Here is a 20,222-nt window from a genome sequence, read left to right as displayed (position 1 = left end):
TACTACAGTACCATTGCTGACATTGAGTGACGCTGCTTTCCAACATGATAGATTGTGACCATGGAAGCCCTGTCACGATGGAGAGCACGTCCAATTCTATGCTTTGGCAGTGTAAATAAATAATTGAGTAAGAAAGTTCTTGCATTCACAATAACTAAAGTCTATTTCTTCTGCAGCGATTGCAAGCTCGCAGCCTGCATTGATGACATTCAAATATGTATTCTCGCAGATGATGAAAACATTCTTCACACCGATGGGGCCCTCGTACAAATTTCCATCGATCATGCTGGCACTCGTGGTTGTCTCGAAGCTCCTGAACTGTTCTTGCAATTAAAGTATCACGAATACTCTGCGCAGAAGTCGGTGCCAAAGCAACCGAGGGTGGCTCTTCCTGTGTCCCTTGAATATGAGCTTCGTCAATATCTGGCGAAATCTGTTCTCCCAATCGATATTCATGGATATTTGGCAGGGGAGGGGCAGCTCGTGGATGACCTTCTTCTCTATCCACAATTTGGTATGCACGTGCAAGGAGGCGATGTTCGTTCCATTGTTCACATTCACAATTTTTCCATTGCTCCCCACAATTGTAACAGAATTGGGCACCACAGTGGCAGCTATTATCATTCACTGTCAGAAAGCAGGGTAGTGAGGGTAAGATAGGGGCACAGACGTCATATGATTGCAACCGTGATCTAGTTCCACTAGTCGCCAGCAGGAATAACAGCGTTGCCATTCATTTTCTTGTGCCGCTAGTAACAGCTGCCGCATAGCAGAGTCATTCGGACAGTCGCCCGTATGTGCTCGCCCTTTGCAAGTTATACAAGTCGTGTGCTGGCACTCCGGACATGTGGCTACTTCACCATCGATATGGGATTGCTCAATAAAGACAGAACATATAGTAGAGTAGCAGTACGTTCTGTTTGGCGTTTCAAGCTCAATCTTTTTTTTCTCGTACAGCTGGGCGAGATCAGACTTGAGAAATATGCGAGCCGTGCTCAAATGGATGGGCTGGCTGCAGCACCTTGGGGGGAATAGCGATTCGTCTGTTATTGAGGCTCTGAAAAGAGCTTCCAAACAAGAGCGACAATACTCATGTTGACAGGGGGCCCGCGCCACGTTGAAGAACTCTGTATTATCTCCACAGGCAACACATTGAACCATTCGTAAATGTGATTGATGAGATCGTCGAGCTGCCCAAGCAGATGATTCGGGAAGGCCAGCTTCAGTACCAGTCATGCCTCCTTCCTCCCTTTTGTAGTATCCTTTCAAGCCGGACACATACAGAATCTCGAGTTTTTCCAGAGTCTCATCATCTAAACCCGCTGCTTTTGGCTCGAAATCATTGGGCGAGACAAGATGTTCACCTTCCATCCATTGACCCGCAACGATTCGATCTTTAGATGCGCTCTCTTCTTCCACTTGGGTTTCAGCCAAGATGCGCCCATCCGCTTGAATCGCGGCTGCAAAACTCATGACCATTCGCCTATCCTTGAGAGCATGTGAGACTGCTTCCAGTTGCTCTTTCTGTAAATAGAAAGCCAGCTCTTTGTCTGTAGGATCCCGAGATTTGCCTTTGAGGGTGTTCGAGAAAGAGGAGGCGTCTTGCAGTTGTATCTGGATAATCAGCTCAGCTGTAGGCTGATCCAGTTCTAAAATACAAGCCATCGAGACAATTGGAATGGATTGGGCAGATATTTTTAGGATGAAGCGATGGAGGTCATTGAGAAGCAACGTTGAGATGGATTATATGAGAAAACCTAAATGCTCACCGCAGGTTGAGTCTTTGGTACAGGTACGACATATTTACTTCCCCCACTGGTTGGATGCTCGTCTTGGCGACTGAACAGGCTCCGCTTGGTATGTATCGGACAGACTATAAGTTTCATCCAATCCCTCTCCCGAAGCTCAATCTTAATGTTAGTAGTACGTATCAAGACGTCTCGTCGCAGGTCTTTGTGTCTGTTCAAGTATCTACGATGAGTCGGCGCAAGCAACGGTATTTTTTTATTATTGGAAAGCTCAGAAGGACCTAAAAATCAATATGGCTGAAATGTCCACCCCTTCTACTCACGAACCAACACAATAGATCATCAGCATGTCTTCTTTTGGCGGTCAGCTTTGTAGATGGGTGTCCTTATTCAACTTATTATCAAGACTTAAGCCAAATTCACTCCCCCGATCGCCCTTTCGAAGCCAGCAATAAATCTCTCGAGAGCCTCGTTCGCCACTGAAAAGGCTGAATCACAGACTTTGACGGCCAACTGATTCCTGACTCTGACTTCAAGATACGCAAGCACCCACAGTCCTCCAGATTCTTCGACCAGGCCTTTGCATTCATTCCTAGCTTCCAAGAGCAGAGTCTTTTTCATTGGGTTTCCATAGCTGGAAACGACAGGAGTTTTCCCCGCTAGACATAATGCTAAAGATACAATATTTGAAGAAATGTGTTCATTTACCCCGACAATCTGATGGATCACTTCAGTATTTTAATGAACCTTGTTTCGAGTAATTGTTATTGGTTTCCAACTTTTTTGATCGAATATTTGCAATAATCAGCTACATACAGCAGAATTCGAAAACGGTTTACCCCTCAAGTACACTCACATTGTTTCTCAGCTCGTACCCAAAACGGTTGCTGTCTTGAGTTGGATAAGTGATAAGATAACATCCAATGATAGGCTAGGGCTAGTTATAAGCTAGTGAGAAACCAGAAAGACCGCGTTTCGGGTACGAGCGGGGAAACACAGTATGTGTATCTGAGGGATAAACTATTTCCGAAATTGGCTGTTCCAACGAGCTATGCTGTTGGGAGAGATGTGGAAAATCTTGTAGTTCATGGGTGGTCATGGCCCCAAGGTACTCTTATGCTGGTATGATTTCGCGACCGGAGAATGATGTGAATAGGGTTTCACTTCTTTGTTTGCATTCCTTCAATCAACCATCCAGCTCTGACTCGCTACAGAGTCAACCTGGCAATCAATTAGTAACTCAATTCATATATGTTGGCTTGGGAGGGACAAACATTTCTAGCCGAGTAGCCCAATCCTCCCCTGATTTGGAGCAGTGCCCAGCTCTACAACCCTCGCAAAGTTGACTGTTATGAGGACCTCTGCTTTCGCCGGATGATGAAGGCCTCTCCACCCGAATTCCATTCCATTTCTTAATCCAGTAAGCGATTCTCTCGGCGTATGACTGGTCCAAAACCGGTCGGCTCAGCGAGCTGCAAGCTTTGCAGCGTTGGTGGTATACCCTGGCATTGTACTTTTGCTCTGGATAAAGACGAATTGTGATAGCGATCATTTTGCTAGACCAACCTTTGGACTTGCATGCTGGTTTATTGCACAGAAAACGGCCCATAATATTTGTGTCGCGCATTCGAGTGCATTTCGTCTCATCATCATCCTCGTAAAACTCAAAATGAAGACCTGCTTCGACTAGCAGGCTAGATATCTCATTGTGAAGAGCTTGATACATGGACCATGTCGTAACAGGCATTGTGTTCTTAGTCCGAGGAGGGGCAGTTGAGGCCAAAGCTGCAGCAGGAGAAGCCCTGGGGTTCGATTCAATTAAGAACTCCTCGCGCCACCGCCGGCGAAACAATTCGAGCTCGGCATTATCCTCCATGATCGTAGTTGACAGTTCACTTTAGGCACAGACAAAGAGCGGTAATAAATGATGCATGCGCTTCAAAAAACAGTGGAAGACCGGAAGGGGGCGTAAATTTATACTAATAACTGAAATAGCGGTAGCAAGCTTATTCAAGCAAACTTAAATTGAATGCACTACATTAAAATTTGTAGAGGTATCTATCTAAAACCAAAATTACAGACTGATGCACACAGCTCGTGGCTCAGGCACCCGCCTCGATGCAAAGCAATCTCCACGCACTCACGGTTGAACAGAAATGAGACAGGCCAATTGCAAGCGCCGTTATAGAAGCGCAGGCATTATAATGGAAAAGATAAAATTCAATATGTGGGATAGATTCTGAGCCAGGTCATGTTGTGAGGATTCATACAATACATATCATAACAAGAAAATATTTGAATATCAGGGATAATCAAGGGACAGTACGTAAAAATTTTCTCCTGGCCCAAAGTCTCGGCATACCTAAGAAAGTGGCTGATCGAGTGAGAAATTGTCTAGTAAAATGCGTGTTATTGCTTTCGAGAGACACTGAGCAGAGGTGATTACATGCTGAACGCTCAGGCTGCAGATCTATTTCCAAATTGAATTAAAACCATACTCTGTTTATATTACCGAAAAAGGGAAAGCGCATCTGGCGAGTTCAACAAGGCTAGTATGTGCCAAACGTGTTATTCACGGACTTGAATACATGAAAAGGCCTTCCGACGAATTTCGCCTTAGTAATCCACCCTGACTACAACTTAGAAGGGCAGCGCTTCCGACAGGGTTGCTTCAAGTAGATTTTATTTCTATCGCCTGATCTCTATTTATACTACAGCTTACTCTGAGAGCAGTTCGGGATTCGAGCAAATCAGCTAAACCGCGAATTACATATCATAATAAACTTCTCAAAATTTGAAGGCGAGAGAAGACGATAATGATGTATGTAAATATAAATGGATATTCAGCCGCCTCACAGTCAAACTTACAGTAAGCCGCAAACCTACACAGATCAATCGAATCCTAAATTTTCCATTTCCACCTAAAACATCTTCGCTTTTTGACTTCCTAGAAACGAACAGCATCGAGAGCTCCGTGACTCGACACGAAAAAACACAAAAAGTTTACAACCTCCCATTGGTTCTCGGGTTCGTGCATTGTATTTACCAAACTAACCTATGACAGAGCCGCTTCAGTGTCGTTGCACTGTCAGCCCGGTTATTTAATAGCTTTACGAATAGAAAATCGGATGATCAACAGGCGATTAGGGTATGTAGCTGGGAACAGCCGTGACCAGAGAGTCGCCGCCGCTTACCCCACCAGCCTGTGTATTAGAGTTTGCGAACATTGGAGTGTCACGCCTACATATCTTTGACGAGTGATGGATTGACGAGTGATGGATTAAACAAATACACACTGGGCAGTGGCTTTTCTGGTCAAGATTAACACTTCATCATGGCTGGAGGAAAAGTAAGATCTGTTGATAGAAATACTGGGGGCGGGTCATTCAATAGGTTCATTGGCCAGATTGTATGGGCGACTGAGGGGAGGAAGGGGTGATTTGACTGGGTAGTTACCATGGTCAACTAATTTCTATGCAAAGAATGTTTTTTACTGTCATTCAACCGGTTTGACCTCACAGTTTGGTTTGTTTGGTTATATTGGGATCTTAGAGAATTGTGATGATGTCCAAAACGAGTAACTACAAACAACTGTTTACTTCAACCCTCGGCTGAGCAGATTGTTCATTTCATCGGATCTATACTCCACTCTCTCTCCCTGCCATTGCCATTGCCATCACTTGATTGCCTGTTTCTTATTACAGTTCTCTAGTTACTCCATGCAACTAACTTTTCAGTTGATTTAACCACCCATCCGCACTTTCCTGCCAAAATTTAATTTCTGACTTCCCAGCCACTTGGTTGACCAGCGCAGTAGAAAACCCTTCTTCTGTGTTTTGTTTATTTGATTCTGGCCCTCTGTGTATTTTGTTAATTTGAATCGTGTTACCCAGGCCGCTTCGGCATTCTGTTCGTACGGTACAACCCTCCGTTTGGCATTTCAATGAAAATGTCGCCTGAGATATTAAGATCACAAGAACAAAAGTGACCGGCGCAACATAGTCCAGTGTTATTTTTAGGATGGTTGATTGATGGTGATAAATTGACCCACTTATTTGGCAAGGTAATAACCAGCTGTTTCTAGATGAAAATTAAATATTTCATTCATACGGGAAATAGACAACGGGTAAAAATTCGAAGATTTTGTAAAATTGACTTACCAGTACCACCACAAGCGATGCCTTCAATGATCCGTTCACTTGGATAAAGAAAGGCCGTCAATACCAGCCATTAAACAGACTGTGATATTTGAGCTATTGTGGAAGATCATGGAAATGCACGATTTTTCAGTCACTAGTACATAACTCTCCATTTCTCACTTTCCAATCATTCCGCGCATCGGCTCACACACTATTCTTGCAATAAGCCGATTGTACAATCTCTCCAGGGTCGGATTGTATTAATATGCAATCAACATATTTGCAGTGACATTGAAACTAGAATGAAGTAAGATCTGATTATGCCAATCAACATCTATACCTATTCTTTCCAATCTATTGCATCCTCTCCCTGATTACCCCATTTATCATTCTAGACCTAAAAAACGATCATCGCGAATTATATAGCGCTGGTCCAAAGGGAGGAAGGGATTGTTGCGCATAATATATCGACATTTTGCAAAATAGTTGAAGGCAAGCGTTTATTTATGACCCCGACTGTTACACGGTAGAGAATTTATCGCAGCCAACAAATAAATAGCGATTTATTCTAGATATACAAGACGCAGTGCGGCCGTGATATGCGCCTCTTGGGCTGCTTCTGAGATTCGAGAAGCAGAGCGGTCGCGGTGTACACCTTTTCGGCTGCTTCTGAGATCGTTGAATCTCAGATCGTTTTTAATCCACTATAAATACAGATCACACATTTGTATTTCTAGAACACGCAGTTGTCCGATTGGTACCATGTTGAAGCCACGAGCGGCTAGTACGCGGTGGACGCATTGGTACGAAATCCGCGGGGCTGTCGTAAGACCGTATAGGGAGCGGCGAAGCCGGCACATAAACCCTGCCTCTTCAAACCCTTCGGGCCACTTCATGTGAATGGACGAATCTACGTCACCATGTAAGAATGCAGCGACAGCATCGGATTGGTTAAGCTTCCACCCACGCAACACGGGGCTGGCGATGATGCAGCGGGCCGAGATAGAAGAGATGATGTTGGCGTAGGACGCGGATAACTAAACTAAAACATTTAGCCAGGATTATGAAGAAGAGCAGGAAATCAAAGGAGGGCCAGGCTCGCGAGACTGAAGGTGGGACTTGTGGCCGTCGGGCGCACGGCCATGATTTCTCCCCAGAGACTTTGGTACATAACTCGAATCCGCGGCTTTCAGGGGTCTATCGTCAGATAAATTTAGAAGATTCATGTATCTATTTCTATGAAGGATGCAAGTTGTTTCTTTGCCGCTTGTTGGCAATTAGGCCAGTGCTTATCACTATGGTCCCAGTCTTCAATAGCCAGAAGGAAATAGTTCTTTCGCTCAATGACTATTTGATAGAGAAGCTGGATACGAATATTTGCAGTTTCTCGGCAATTAATTATACTAAATCCTGATAGAATATGATAGAAGAGGGAGAAGAGAAATTTCGCAAAAACTACATATACGCACGTCGAGCTGATGCCTGAGATGCACAAATTACTCGGAAGCCCCCGGGCCGAATAGTGGGGATGACCTCATCAACTAATTCGACCTCGGGAGGTCAAGTGCTTAAACCCACACTTCCAAAGACTTACATAGCATATCAAAATGAGCCCCTCTAATCGATACTTCTACCGTTGTTTCTCGGAAGAAAGTGCTGGTGGCTTGACATGCGGCCTGAGACGCGTCGGTCCTCGATTATCCCAATCCGAACTCTCCCTACATTTCGAGCTTCATAAAGTCCAGAAAAACAGGTATCCAACCGCTCTAGTCTCCGTCAGTGACCGTCCCATCGAAGCTCTCCACCGTGCTTTTGTCAAGCACTATAACGATGGAGAGGACTCAAGTACCATATGGATTGCCATCGTATCAGTTCCAGTCACTACGGCTGCTGAGAAACCCTACCACCATGCCCAACAGCTTGCTGATAGGGCCGTCCAGTTCAAGCATGAATACTTGTTCGAATGGCAGATCCCAGAACAATTTGTGGTACATACCATCTCAGTCCAGACACTTCTTAGCCGAGGGCTCGACCTAAAAGAGCATCTCGATCATGGTAACGACGAAAGCTCTTTACCCAATCTTTCGACATTCATGACCAGGATGGCCGAAGGAATTTCGAATTCTTCGCTTGATGGCCATGGCTTTGGCATGTATTTAGCACACATAGCACGATGCTTCGGTGCCAGGGCGCCAGTGCTAGAAATCGCCTTGCAGATTTTGAGTGATTGCCCCCGATATTTCAGTGTCGTTACTAAGGATGGCTCCAAGAAATGGCAACCCTACACCGAGGATTTCTGCTGGATATTAGATGGTATTGACGAGGGCATATTCGATTTCTGGCTTGCGGACAGCACTTTCATTCTCGATCATCGGAATTTTGTGGAATGGTCTAAGTCTGTGAGGAACGAAGTGGAATGGATGTGGGTGGATTACAGTGTGGACTTCTATCATGATATTTGCACAGGGGAAAAATCGGATTATGTTGGTAGAGAAAGGCAAAGATTAACGAAGTATGAAGAGAATATCGAGGCAGAGATCGAGGAGGAAGCTGTGGCCATAGGCCTTTGACATGCTATCTATGTTTGAACGTGATACCATCTTCTATGTCGAAACGAATGTCCTTTCACAAATGATTTTACAGTAGTAGTAGTATTAGAAGCAACAGTAGGATTCACCTTATACCCTGAGATATGTGCAATGCTGAGACCTACTAAAAAGGAAAATGACTACGCAGCAAATCATATGTCAAAATCGTAAATAGGCCGAATTGTAACTAGCAGGCTCTGGCCTCAAAGAATGTCGCTCCATGGCCACCATAGTCTCCGTCAATGCCGGTCTGCAACAAACCATGGAAGTCGACACTAATCCATCTGAATCATGCGCTGGTCCCCTGTAACGCAACATTCCATCGCTGTAGTATTCACGGGTTAGAATTTTGATATTCAGAAGCCAATTTGCTGCATATGCACCATTCATTGGGTGGGGTAGTCTAAGCTTTCCTGATTGCAGATTGGGCACCCGAACAATGTGATACCCGAATGTCCATGGTATTTTGCAACCAGCCGAATGAAAAAAGTTGGGGGTTTAGCCTGCAGACTAGGATCCATAGAGCGTGCGAAAAATAATTGTGATGAGATAATACAAGATTATCAGCCTCTTTGTGTGGCTCTACTAGTCTATTTCACACTATAGACTTATCCCCGTCACCAATGAACTAAGATATGTTCACTACTCTGTTTTGTCAGATTGCCATCGAGCATATATGTCGTTAGGGATTTATGCTGAGTATATGATCTATATGGCAAAAGGTGTAAGAGGCAACCACCGACCGCGCCAATTTCGCGTCGGACAAAGGTGACTACATGCAGCACTTGCTTGTAGTTAGCAGAAAAACGCAGTCATGGGCCAATAAGCAATTTTAAGACATGTGACATATCCAGTATCAGAACAAAGTACATATGTATGCGCATCTGACCAATCAGACGTGGATGCGACCGAGCAAGGCAAGCCAATATACGAGAACAACGCATCAGCATATGCGCCAAGCTGATAGAAGGTTGGCCACACGTCAAATTTGACGAGATTATGCTTCTACTTTCCTCTATTATGGTCACATTCCCAAAAAACCTACATTCATAGCTGATTCTCTATTGTATCCCAGACACGTTGTAATTCACTCTCGACATATACCCCTGTGAGTGTGTGTTGGCACCAATAAAGGGCTAATTAGATATTAAGTAGTCTGGCTTATAACTAGGCTATGCCACGCTTGGAATGCTCAAGCGAACTTATCTTACCATATCACCTATTCTCATGATATTTGTTTCATCAAATGTCAGACTTCAAAACGACCTCCGAGGGGATCCAGGAGATCTCTCGCTTCAGCCTCGAATCTTCTGCTCCAGCGGAAGCAACAATTACTGATGTGAGGCACCTGGCGTCTTATAACTGGATCGAAGCATCAACACCCACCATTGCTGTCCCGGGCAGTCCAGCTCAGTGGTCCGCTCCACCAGGATCCCGTCAAGTAAAGAAAGATAGCGGCCTTGTTTATATTTCTCAGAATGCCGCTCGTCATCCTGATAGCCCTCTAGAACCATTATTTCGCTCTCTTTACATTGAGCAACCCTCGTTCGACATAAACTCAATCGACATTGTGACCGATCGAAACAACATTCGTAAACTTCTGTCGTTTATCAAGCCGAATTTGAGCAAAAACGGTCTCGATGCATTCACCATCCAGGTGGACATGACCGCTCAGACTGCGATCTTCTCCCGTAACGAGACCGCCACCTATGAAGTTATTGGGCCGGGCGAATTTCGGGGCTTTGGACATGAATTCGAAAAAGCATATACGATCACTCAGGTCAAAGACAGCACTGGGCACCATCGCATAATCTCATACCGACTGGGTGGGCTGAGTTTCCTCGTGCGCCATGAGACAGACGGGTTTGTTGGAGATTTGAAATCCAGTGTAAAGGATGACGAATCAACAGAGGACAATCTTGCCAATATCCTCAATTCCTTGTCCCTCACGCCGGAAACACCTTCCATAGACGATCCCTCTATCAAATCCAAGTTGACTATCAAGAGAGAAGGTCGGATAGCATCACGGGAATCAACCCTAGAGATCAAAACTCGAGTTTTCCACAAACCTCTGGAGCTGACAGAGGTTGCGGCTCAACTCTGGATTTCTCAAACACCCAACCTTGTCCGGGCTTATCATCAACGTGGAATATTCTCGACACCAAAAGTGGAAGATGTCACTGGCGCGATGAAAGACTGGGAAAAGACCCACCAGGATGCTATCACAAAACTCGTTGCACTAATTAAATGCATTTTACGAGTGACCAGAAACTGGGGTGGTAGTTCCACTGTTAACTATGATCCCTTGAAAGACAAACTCGTGATCAAGAATAGTGAGAGAAAGAAGGTGCTCCCGGAGGATCTTTTTTCTCGATGGGAAATACCCATCCCCGCCAATGTCACCAAGAAAACCTCTGTGCATGGCCCAGAAGTTACTCAAAAAAGGCCCAATACTCGGAGACCTACTGCGGCACTTGACCAGGATGAAGTCCTTCCAAATGGTATCAAAGCAGAGCCGGCTAAACTTCGACCTTTTACTATATCCGCTCTTGCAAACGAACCAGAATCATAGAGCTCTCGTTGGAAACAGCGAAATCGATTCACTGTTCTGATTGGACTATACCTTATCAGATTTCTTACTTTGGTGAGGTCTGTCTTCCGCTTAGTTGAATTTACGGAAGAGTATAATGGGTATATCATGACACATGATGTTTTCATGTATGTTTTCGACGGATTGTTGATGCTGATTGCTATGGTCGATATGATTGTGTACCTCCCCACGGAGTATTTGGGACATGGCAAGGCTGGAACCAGACAGGACAATATATCCATGGACCGCGGTGGGTGTGGTTGCTGCAGTATAGAATGTGGTACAATATTGGGACTTTTACTTGTTGGAAAGTTTCGAATTCAGCTTTTTTTTCTATGGTGAGCGGGCTATAGGCACTATCTAAGTGAATTAAATCCTAGATCCCATTATCTGTCAAACTGGCGCGGTTTGTCTGGTGACTCAATGCTTCGAGTATGTGCGGCAAGCAAGGCTGGTAAATATCGTGTAGGTACAGGTTAGTTTGCTACTAATCCTAATACGAATATTGAGGTGTTTAGAACTGACCGAGAAGCAAAACGTGAGTGTTTCGAGGGAAGTACTGCTTTGTGATTTAACTCTCAATACTATTAATCACATGATATATTTGTACTGTAGTAATTTGTCCATCCATAATTACGACAGGTTTGGAACAAGCGGGGTTAGGCAGTAATGCACATAGGGCACATATGAACAAAAGAAGGAATTTATCAACGCATGAAGCAAACGCCAGAAACTTCAAGTAATTCTGGCTTGCTTATACATATACCTTTCTCGTTTGCCAAACTGAAAAGACTTTTGTTCTTCTTTTGGTGCCCAATCATGGTGAAGAAAAAAGGCAAGATTTCAGCCTTCTCGACCAAGGACCTAGAACCTGACCCCCCCGTCCGACAAACAAAGCAAGGAGGATCAGGAAACTATCCTTACTCTCATTGCTAGGTGAGAGCCGACTAGTCGGGTTAAGATCCTACAGCGCTTCACCATTAACGTTAAATAAGCCTGCATCTTAACTCGAGCTACAGTGATTTGACAATAATGTGCAAGGGTGAGGCTTTCTCGGCTCATAGACTTGTCGTGTGCCCAAGATCAAAGTATTTCCACCGGGCCTTTTATGGCGGGTTCAAGGTGAAACAAATCAGACCTTTGAGCTTCTCGTGAAGTGAGTCTAACAAGCGATGTTCGCTTCTAGGAAACCGAAGGGCAGATTTATCTGGACGAAAGAAGCCCGATTCTCATCGAGAAAGTGTTAGAATTTCTGTACACCGGAGATTACACCCTCGAACGCCTTGCAACAACACCGACGCACCCTGGCACAGGGGGTGCTGAACTACAAGAGATAAATACAAGGGTTCAGAATGGGCCAGTGCTGGACTCGTCATCCGAAGGATCTGGTATGCATAATCATACCACAGAAATGACGGAGCTTTTCAATGAAGCCGCTGTGACGGCTACAAAGACTACGGAGGGTCTGGTGGATGGATCAGCGGTAGAAAATAAACAGGCCCCGATTGACGAAAACCCCGCAGAGGGACTATTCGAGCAAGGTGTTGAGTTGGAGCCAATCGTCGATAAATTGGCTGACTGTCATCCATGCTACTTTCATGTCCGGATGTATGGCGAAGCAGATTACTTCATGATCAGTGATTTGAAAACCAAAGCAAAGGCACAATTTCTTGCATCATTCATGGACAATCCCAAAAGAGCAACCTTTGCGGATACGATTGAGGAACTCTATTCGACACATGCCGACTACTGTCATATTCGAAAACAGATTCCCCTTGATTTACTCGCAGATTGTTTCCCGAACCCTATTCTGAAACGCCCTAGTCTATGTTTGGATAAGCTGCAGATCCCACTTTGCCAAAAATAGATGTCTGTTATTACCGAACGAAAGAATGGTGTAAAATACTGTTTGTTCCAGTGATCTCATGGAACCTCTTTACCCCTCTTTCCTACTGTCCCAGGTCTCTGGCTTTCACCCATCGGCCTGAGCCTCGCCGGATATTCGTTTCGCATCATGGCACCAAGGTTACAGTACGTCCCGAAACTGGTGCAACCGCCTACACTCTTTGATTGATTCTCCAAATCCTATTGCCAAGACCAGCTACTTCAAAATAGGAATAGCCTTGGAGTATTATTCTTCCTTTATCATTCTGAAATCGATATGATACCATACTAAAATACATCATTGTGTACTGTAATTATTCAAAGAGTCTAAAAATTTCTATGAGCTTGCAAACAAATCACACAAATCAAGCAGCCAGGGTCTTGCGAAGTGGAAGAACTATCACTTTCCAATTTCGCATACAACTAGGCTCTATTGACTTAGTCAATCTCCAGCTAGTATCGCAGTACACACTTCTACTCAACACCTTGGTGGCTCTTACCTTGCATCTGAGCTCTTACCGGCACACTTTCTGAAATGGTTACTTCTTGGTGGTTGTTGCTGTTCTTCTCCAAGCTCTGCACCGATTGTGCGTTAAGTGTTTCCCCTCTTCCATATATACACATTTCTTGATCCACTCTCAAGTGGATCTCTGGTTTCGGACCCACAACCCCCCCTCATTTGCCAGATGCCCACGGGCAACCTGATAGGAGAAGTAGCTGCCAAGGTTCAGCGCCCAACAATCACCTGATCGTGGGGCTGAGCTTCCCTTTCTCGACATAAGAGCCTTTTCTCTGGCTGCGACAACCTCACTGCACACTGGCTATTAAGCATGAATTCCATATTATTTGGTGGCGAGAATTCGGGAACTCAGGTGGGGAGCAACCATGGTCTGATAACTCAAAACTATTTCTCATCTGGTGAGAGGCCTTAAGCCTTCTTCAAACCTGGGAAACTTGACTGACAGCCGCTTTTGCGGCCCAGATCGACTGGAGACCCCAGAGCAGAATACAGACAATGGTTCGCATCGCTCCTTACCAGTCAAACAGACTTTCCACTCACAACTGTGACAGATGTACTTGAGTCACTGGCATTCCCGCAGATGCTAGATAGGAGGGATAATATTGAGCCATGCCACACGAATACCTGCAACTGGATCTTAGAGCTGGAAGAGTACCAGTCTTGGAAGAGCCAGTCCCATGGTCTGCTATGGATTAAGGGCAAGCCAGGTGCTGGAAAGTCAACCTTGATGTTATTCCTGCACGACAAACTCGAAACATCAGAAGACGGTCGTCCAAGTATTCGCCTCGACTTTTTTTTCACCGCTCGGGGTACAGAGATGCAACGTACACCACTGGGAATGCTGAGATCATTGCTGAGCCAGATTTTCGACCGCGACCCGACTATACGTCCTTATATACGTGAGACATACGACCGGCGATGTAAGCAGTTTGGGTATGGCAAACATCAATGGGAATGGCCACAGGTGATGCTAGAAGAGTTACTAGCAAGTGCCATCCTGGTATCAGCCAATCGACATCACGTGGTTGTTTTTGTGGATGCTCTAGATGAGGCCGGGGCCCAGTCTGCTCAGCAGCTCGCTGAATATTTTCATCGGCTCGTTGATCGCGCTGCGAAAGAGAAGCTATGCATACAAGTTTGTATCTCATGTCGACACTATCCTATCATGAAAAGTGGACAGGCTATAGAGATAAAGGTCGAAGATCATAATCAGCAAGTCATTGCCTCATATATCCAGGATATCCTTATCCAGACTGAGACCAAAGACAGCGTTAGTCAGAAGATGAGGGAAATGCTGGTCGAGCAATTGACCCGGCAAGCAAATGGATTTTTCCAATGGGTTCATACTATACTTCCCCTCATCGAGAAGAAGATTCGTGAAAGGGAATCGTTCTACGACATCTGTTGCTGGTTACGCGAGGTCCCGGCCGGCCTAGAAGATGTTTACGCGTATATTCTGAGCAACGTGATTGATGAGAGGAACCGCGAGCAGTCATTTCTGTTCTTTCAGTGGGTATGTTTGGCTGAGCGACCGCTGACTGTGGCCGAGATGCGGTATGCTTTGGTGGCTAAGAATGCGCGGGCAACGTTGTCTCCAAAGAAATGGGAAACGATGTCCGGTTTCATCGAAAGCAACGAACACATGCTACAAAGAATCAAGGCTCTTTCTGGTGGACTAGCAGAAGTAGTCCCAAGTGCGGATAACACTGAGACTATACAGGTGGTACACCAGTCGGTCAATGATTTCTTGCGCACAAAAGGGCTTAAGATCTTGTATCAGAATTTGGATATGAGCACGTCTTCTGTGAACGAGGAGCAGATTGTTTTTCGATGCCAGGCAAATCTTTACCGATCGTGTTTAGTTTACCTTGCAACAATTCATAAGCCGGCAGAAACCAGTGGGCTCGAAGGAACCAAAGAGAGCCTTGTCCAGGATCATCCGTTCATTCATTATGCTACTACAAATCTCTTTGCTCATGCAGAAAAGGCTTTCAACTTTCGTTCCAACGTTCTCTATAATGAGAAGGAGATTCTACAACAAGTGCTGAGTCCATGGGTCCACATTTATCAGAAGCTAGATGGGTATAGCGGAGTATGCCCACCAAGAGACACAACACTATTACATATGGCTACTGCTGCCAATCTGGTGGACCTCATAGAGCCTGTGTTGTCGGATGTTAAGGATGTCGCGATAAGGAACAGAGATGGAGATACAGCGTTACACTTAGCAGCCCGATGGGGTCATGTCGCAGCCGGCAAAATACTCCAGAGGAGGGGGGCAGACCAAGAGGCAAAGAACTACAGCGGCAAGACACCATTACTCGAGGCAGCCAGTGGTGGCCATATCGAATTTGTCGAATGGCTGCTAGATGAGGGCGTGGATCTGGGAATAGAGGGAGATGGAGGTGTGCTACAAGCAGCTTCTTTAGGAGGCTATGAGAGTGTTGTGGAGATAATGCTCGGAGCTGGCGCCGATGTCAACGACCAGGGTAGTGAATACGGCAATGCTCTGCAGGCCGCTGCATTTGGAGGAAGCAGTGGGATCATGCAGATGCTCCTCGACGCTGGCGCCGATGTCAACGCCCAGGGTGGTCACTTCGGCAATTCTCTGCAGGCCGCTGCATATAAAGGAAGCGCTGAGACAGTTCAGATACTGCTCGGAGCTGGCGCCGATGTTAACGCCCAGGGTGGTCACTTCGGCAATGCTCTACAAGCCGCTGCATGTAGTGGAAGCGCTGAGACAGTTCAGATACTGCTCGGAGCTGGCGCCGATGTCAACGCCCAGGGTGGTGAATACGGCGATGCTCTACAAGCCGCTGCATCTAAGGGAAACGCTGAGACAGTTCAGATACTGCTCGGAGCTGGCGCCGATGTCAACGTCCAGGGTGGTCAATACAGAAATGCGCTCCAAGCTGCCTTTTCTGGAGGACACGATAAGGTCCTGCGGTTGTTGCTAGGGCGGGGAGCCGATGTCGACACCCATGGCGGAGAGTACGGTAGTGTTGGGAGTATCCTCCAAGCTTCTATTTTCGACCGGGGTTATCGAAGTGGAGCGACGTACCTGTCAACAATACCGACCTCCGAAGCAAAGAGCAAGGTGGATTCACGATTTTACAGTTCCTTGGATGGATCGGGACTGAAAGCGGGAGTAGAAACCGACCAAGACGAGACTTTATTGAACAATATCAACCCCAAGGATGATGTCAAAAAGGATGCCGTCGGGGAATGCTGTGATACAGAAACCACATACTCCATTGACTTCGCTCTAGATCACTCATCTCTTCTATATGTTCAGGCTTTTGCCGATCAGCTCGCATTTGACTTAAGAAGCATTTCCAATGTTTCAAACATCTCAGACATATCCCCGGACTTTTTGAATCATCTGTTGAAGGCATTCACATGGACACTGCACAGAGAATCGTCTACCCCATTTCAATGGGAAGCAGCCGCCACGATTCACCGTCAACGAAGGTATGTAAATATTACCGCTAAGAAGTATCCAAAGTGATAACATTTTTGGTCTAGGCAAATCATTAACCATGTGACGTCGGGCCTCCAAGAGATAGATCCAGGAGGTGATGATAAGGAGGCCTCGGAAGGGTCAGTTAGTGATGACGAGCTGCTGACGCGCAAACCATTTGAGAAGAACCCTCATGAGGTTCTAGAATGGGTTATCAATACTGAGCCTGAGCCGTCCGGCGTGAAGGACCGTGACCAAGATGCGAACACATTTGATACCACCGAAGAGCAGATTGGATTCCAGTTGCCAGAGTACGAAAAGTTTATCCAGGAATCAATGGCCTATAAGGATTGGCTTCTTCCTAATATATGCCAAATTGGTCGACTGGAACCTGGAAGTCCTAATCTAATGCGCGACATAGGTTTGAAAGTGCGATCCCAACTAGGAGCATTTACCTTGCTACGCAAAATGAGTCATCGAAGAGCACAGTCTTTGATAAAGATGACTTATAATCTTGACTGGGATCCCGCGAATTTCATCCATAATCAATATTTCCACGATCAAGGGCTCTCCCTTCCTCCAATTGACCTTGAAGAAGTCGTTTGCCTGACAGGATCATGGAGCAATGCACAAGCTGCGACCGTGGCGGATTACATGGGCCAAACGTGGCCTGGAACCGGGAAATACATCATGACCTTGTTAAAAGAGCTGATCTGCCTTCCCAAGGGCCAAGAATGTGTTTGTAAGTCTCCTAACTAAGACTTGAAGATAAAATATTGACTCTTGTTTCTCTAGATCAGCTACCAGGACATGAATCATCTCCATTCGACATCCATGGATTGAATAATCCACAAATTACAGCGTGTATACTACCTCCATCTTCATGTTCTATCACCGCCACCGGTGACAGATATTTCGTTTCCGAGATAGCTGAACAGATCGGATGGTTAGCTTCAGCTCTACGATCATCACATCAAGGCGTGGTGGCATGCTACCCTCGCGTTCACGATCTTGAAGCTAGCGTCAGAATCGGAAAATCATCAACAAGAACGGTAGTGGGGTCGTGCTCTATAGTATTTGAATTCGAAAAGGGTACCAAGATACAGACTGAAGCTCATGCATTCGACTTGAATTCAGGCATCCGCAGTGAAATCTTGGTCCGAGGCTACCCAATCCGAACGGGGCTCGGAATCGGTGTTGAGAAGACCGAGGATAATTTCAATGTGCAGGAGGATTCGGTCGGAATAGACCTTTCCACAATTTCAAGTGGAGGTGGAAAGCATCTGCGTGAGCAATCAGCTTACAAGAAAATTATTTGGACGCCTTCTATCTCCCGTTGTCTTTCCTGGTCAAAAAAAATGATAAGGCCAAGATTAAAAAGCGGATATCGTCGAATTGAGTGGACGTGTGTAAGTTACATCCAATACTGGTCAAAAGAACGGGGACCGTCAATTTTTCCAAAGATTTGAAATAATGCTGACGGATTACAGGATTGTGGAGTAGATCTTTATGCTGATTTTGATAGCAGCGATACAGAGAATCTCGATAAATTGGCTTTTTCATTACAAAACCCCGGACATAAAAGCACCAATGATGCTTTGAACATTCCATCTGACTCATCAAGCACTGCGATTCATAATAAGCCTGAAGACTCCACACCAACAGGCACCAGAGCGATGAGCAAACCCTTGGGCAGCTCGAGAACAGAACGTAACAATGCTGTTGCAAGTTCTGTCAATTTTCCTCCAACCAGCGACGGCCGAGCGAGATTCCTAGCTCTCTGTGTCAATACGGGCGCTATATATAAGACCTTGGCAGAAATTGAGACATCTAGCGTGAATTCCGATGCAGTCGCTTTCAGTTTGATGAAGCATGAATATCTCAAGACAAGAGGACTGCGTTCAAGATTCGGATTCTTGATTAAACCAATATCTATTGAGTTCATTCAGGTAAGTCATTCATTCGTTCGTTCGAGCACGGCATGTGTCCTATTCAGATACTGATAGCTGCTTAGTTCACGCTTTGGAATCTTCGAGGCGGTTATATCTCTGTTTGCAATCGGCCAAACTGCGTTCCTCCGGACAACTGCTACGAATATGAGTTTTCTAGACCCCTCACGCCACTCCCACCAATGCCACCGGAAATATTCATCCATTACCTTGAGCACGGCGAAGGAGAATTAAACCCCGCTCGAAATGACTGGCTTCCTCGTTTGCCGAAACGAAAGGAAAAAAGAGTGGTTGACTGTGATGAGGCTTGCTTTGGATGGGGAATGCACGTTATTGAAGGGCCGAATCGCGAGGTGATCTTCTGGATCATGATGTTTACAATTCTTGCCAGTGTCTTGACGAGTGTGCTGTGGTCAACTCTTCAAAGCGACGTTCAAGGAGGTACAGGGATGGGAGCCCTCATTGTTGCTCTCCCACCAGCCATCCTGGCAGCCTTTTTGTTCCGTCTAGGGGGATATAACCCGATACTTGAATGGGTCCTTGACGAAGCGCCTGGCAGCACCAACTTTCGCCCCGTGCTGAACAAAGAGACCCCTCATGGGTCTGCGTGAGATCGAGGCAGTTCTCAAGTATCATACAGCGTACTCTCTGAATATTATCCCAAAATGCCCGTTACTATCCCGTAAAAGCTGCCATCCAGTATATTCCCCTATAGCTCTATTAAGCAACCCGGGGATCATGATAGATTCAGGACTAGGCATGATTACCTGGCCTTTGATATTAGGTGATGCGACTACGTGTCCTTCAGATGAAAGGGCCAGAAATTATTAATGTCAATCGGTAGACCATTGAACTGACAGTTGACTTCTCCGTACATTTCTTCCTTTTTTCAACTCGCTGGCTGTCCTCGGCTTAGAGCTGCTCACAAATATCGTGAGGAACATCATCATGGTCCTCGAGCATTCCACCCTGCTCCACATGTTGAACGACTGCTTTAAGGTGATGGGTCTTAAAATGGTAGCGCTCTTTCCTTCTGGGTCTCGCCAGCAATATGTCGGCACGGAGGCCCCGGGCACCGTATGACACGATAAACATGTCTCCACACTGGATTCTTTCCAGAGGTCTGTTGGGCATCAATTCGCGCGTTTCGGTCGGCCAGCATCCGCGTGGTGACATTTGACCTTTCTCTTTTTTCTGGGGTAGAAGGAAGAGTCCCACTGTTCTCTATATAGATGTTGACTGACATGACCAGCCCAGAACCATCTAGTCTTACCCGACGATTGCGGGCCAATTTTTGTCGAAGAATACTGTACTATTACCTTCCTCCCTTATCTTAGATGACAC

The 20,222-nt window shown here is 45.7% G+C and overlaps 5 protein-coding genes across 5 annotated transcripts; 3 read left to right on the top strand and 2 right to left on the bottom strand.

Annotated features, from left to right (window-relative positions):
- Positions 1–161: 161 nt before the first annotated feature.
- N7506_000209 (E3 ubiquitin-protein ligase) lies at positions 162–1,665 on the bottom strand (the record flags this gene model as incomplete). Its single annotated transcript, XM_056949505.1, has 3 exons — positions 162–194; positions 269–614; positions 671–1,665. The coding sequence occupies 3 exons, from the start codon at positions 1,663–1,665 to the stop codon at positions 162–164; spliced, it is 1,374 nt and encodes a 457-aa protein (XP_056815420.1).
- Positions 1,666–2,988: 1,323 nt separating this feature from the next.
- On the bottom strand, positions 2,989–3,624 carry N7506_000208 (3CxxC-type zinc finger protein; the record flags this gene model as incomplete). Its single annotated transcript, XM_056949504.1, has 1 exon — positions 2,989–3,624. The coding sequence occupies one exon, from the start codon at positions 3,622–3,624 to the stop codon at positions 2,989–2,991; it is 636 nt and encodes a 211-aa protein (XP_056815419.1).
- A 3,870-nt stretch (positions 3,625–7,494) lies between these two features.
- Positions 7,495–8,457, top strand: N7506_000207 (uncharacterized protein; the record flags this gene model as incomplete). The annotated part of the gene is made up of 1 exon (XM_056949503.1): positions 7,495–8,457. One exon carries the CDS (start codon positions 7,495–7,497, stop codon positions 8,455–8,457), a length of 963 nt encoding a protein of 320 aa, XP_056815418.1.
- Positions 8,458–9,721: 1,264 nt separating this feature from the next.
- Positions 9,722–11,047, top strand: N7506_000206 (geranylgeranyl pyrophosphate synthetase; the record flags this gene model as incomplete). Its single annotated transcript, XM_056949502.1, has 1 exon — positions 9,722–11,047. The coding sequence occupies one exon, from the start codon at positions 9,722–9,724 to the stop codon at positions 11,045–11,047; it is 1,326 nt and encodes a 441-aa protein (XP_056815417.1).
- A 3,002-nt stretch (positions 11,048–14,049) lies between these two features.
- Positions 14,050–17,688, top strand: N7506_000205 (uncharacterized protein; the record flags this gene model as incomplete). Its single annotated transcript, XM_056949501.1, has 2 exons — positions 14,050–16,940; positions 16,995–17,688. 2 exons carry the CDS (start codon positions 14,050–14,052, stop codon positions 17,686–17,688), a joined length of 3,585 nt encoding a protein of 1,194 aa, XP_056815416.1.
- Between the last annotated feature and the right edge of the window lie 2,534 nt (positions 17,689–20,222).

The sequence above is a fragment of the Penicillium brevicompactum genome (assembly GCF_028827555.1).
Source record: "Penicillium brevicompactum strain IBT 35665 chromosome Unknown utg000001l_segment0_segment0, whole genome shotgun sequence".
NCBI classification, from domain to species: domain Eukaryota; kingdom Fungi; phylum Ascomycota; class Eurotiomycetes; order Eurotiales; family Aspergillaceae; genus Penicillium; species Penicillium brevicompactum.
Note: the sequence above shows the minus strand (reverse complement) of the source record. Positions and strands in the feature narration are given on the sequence as shown.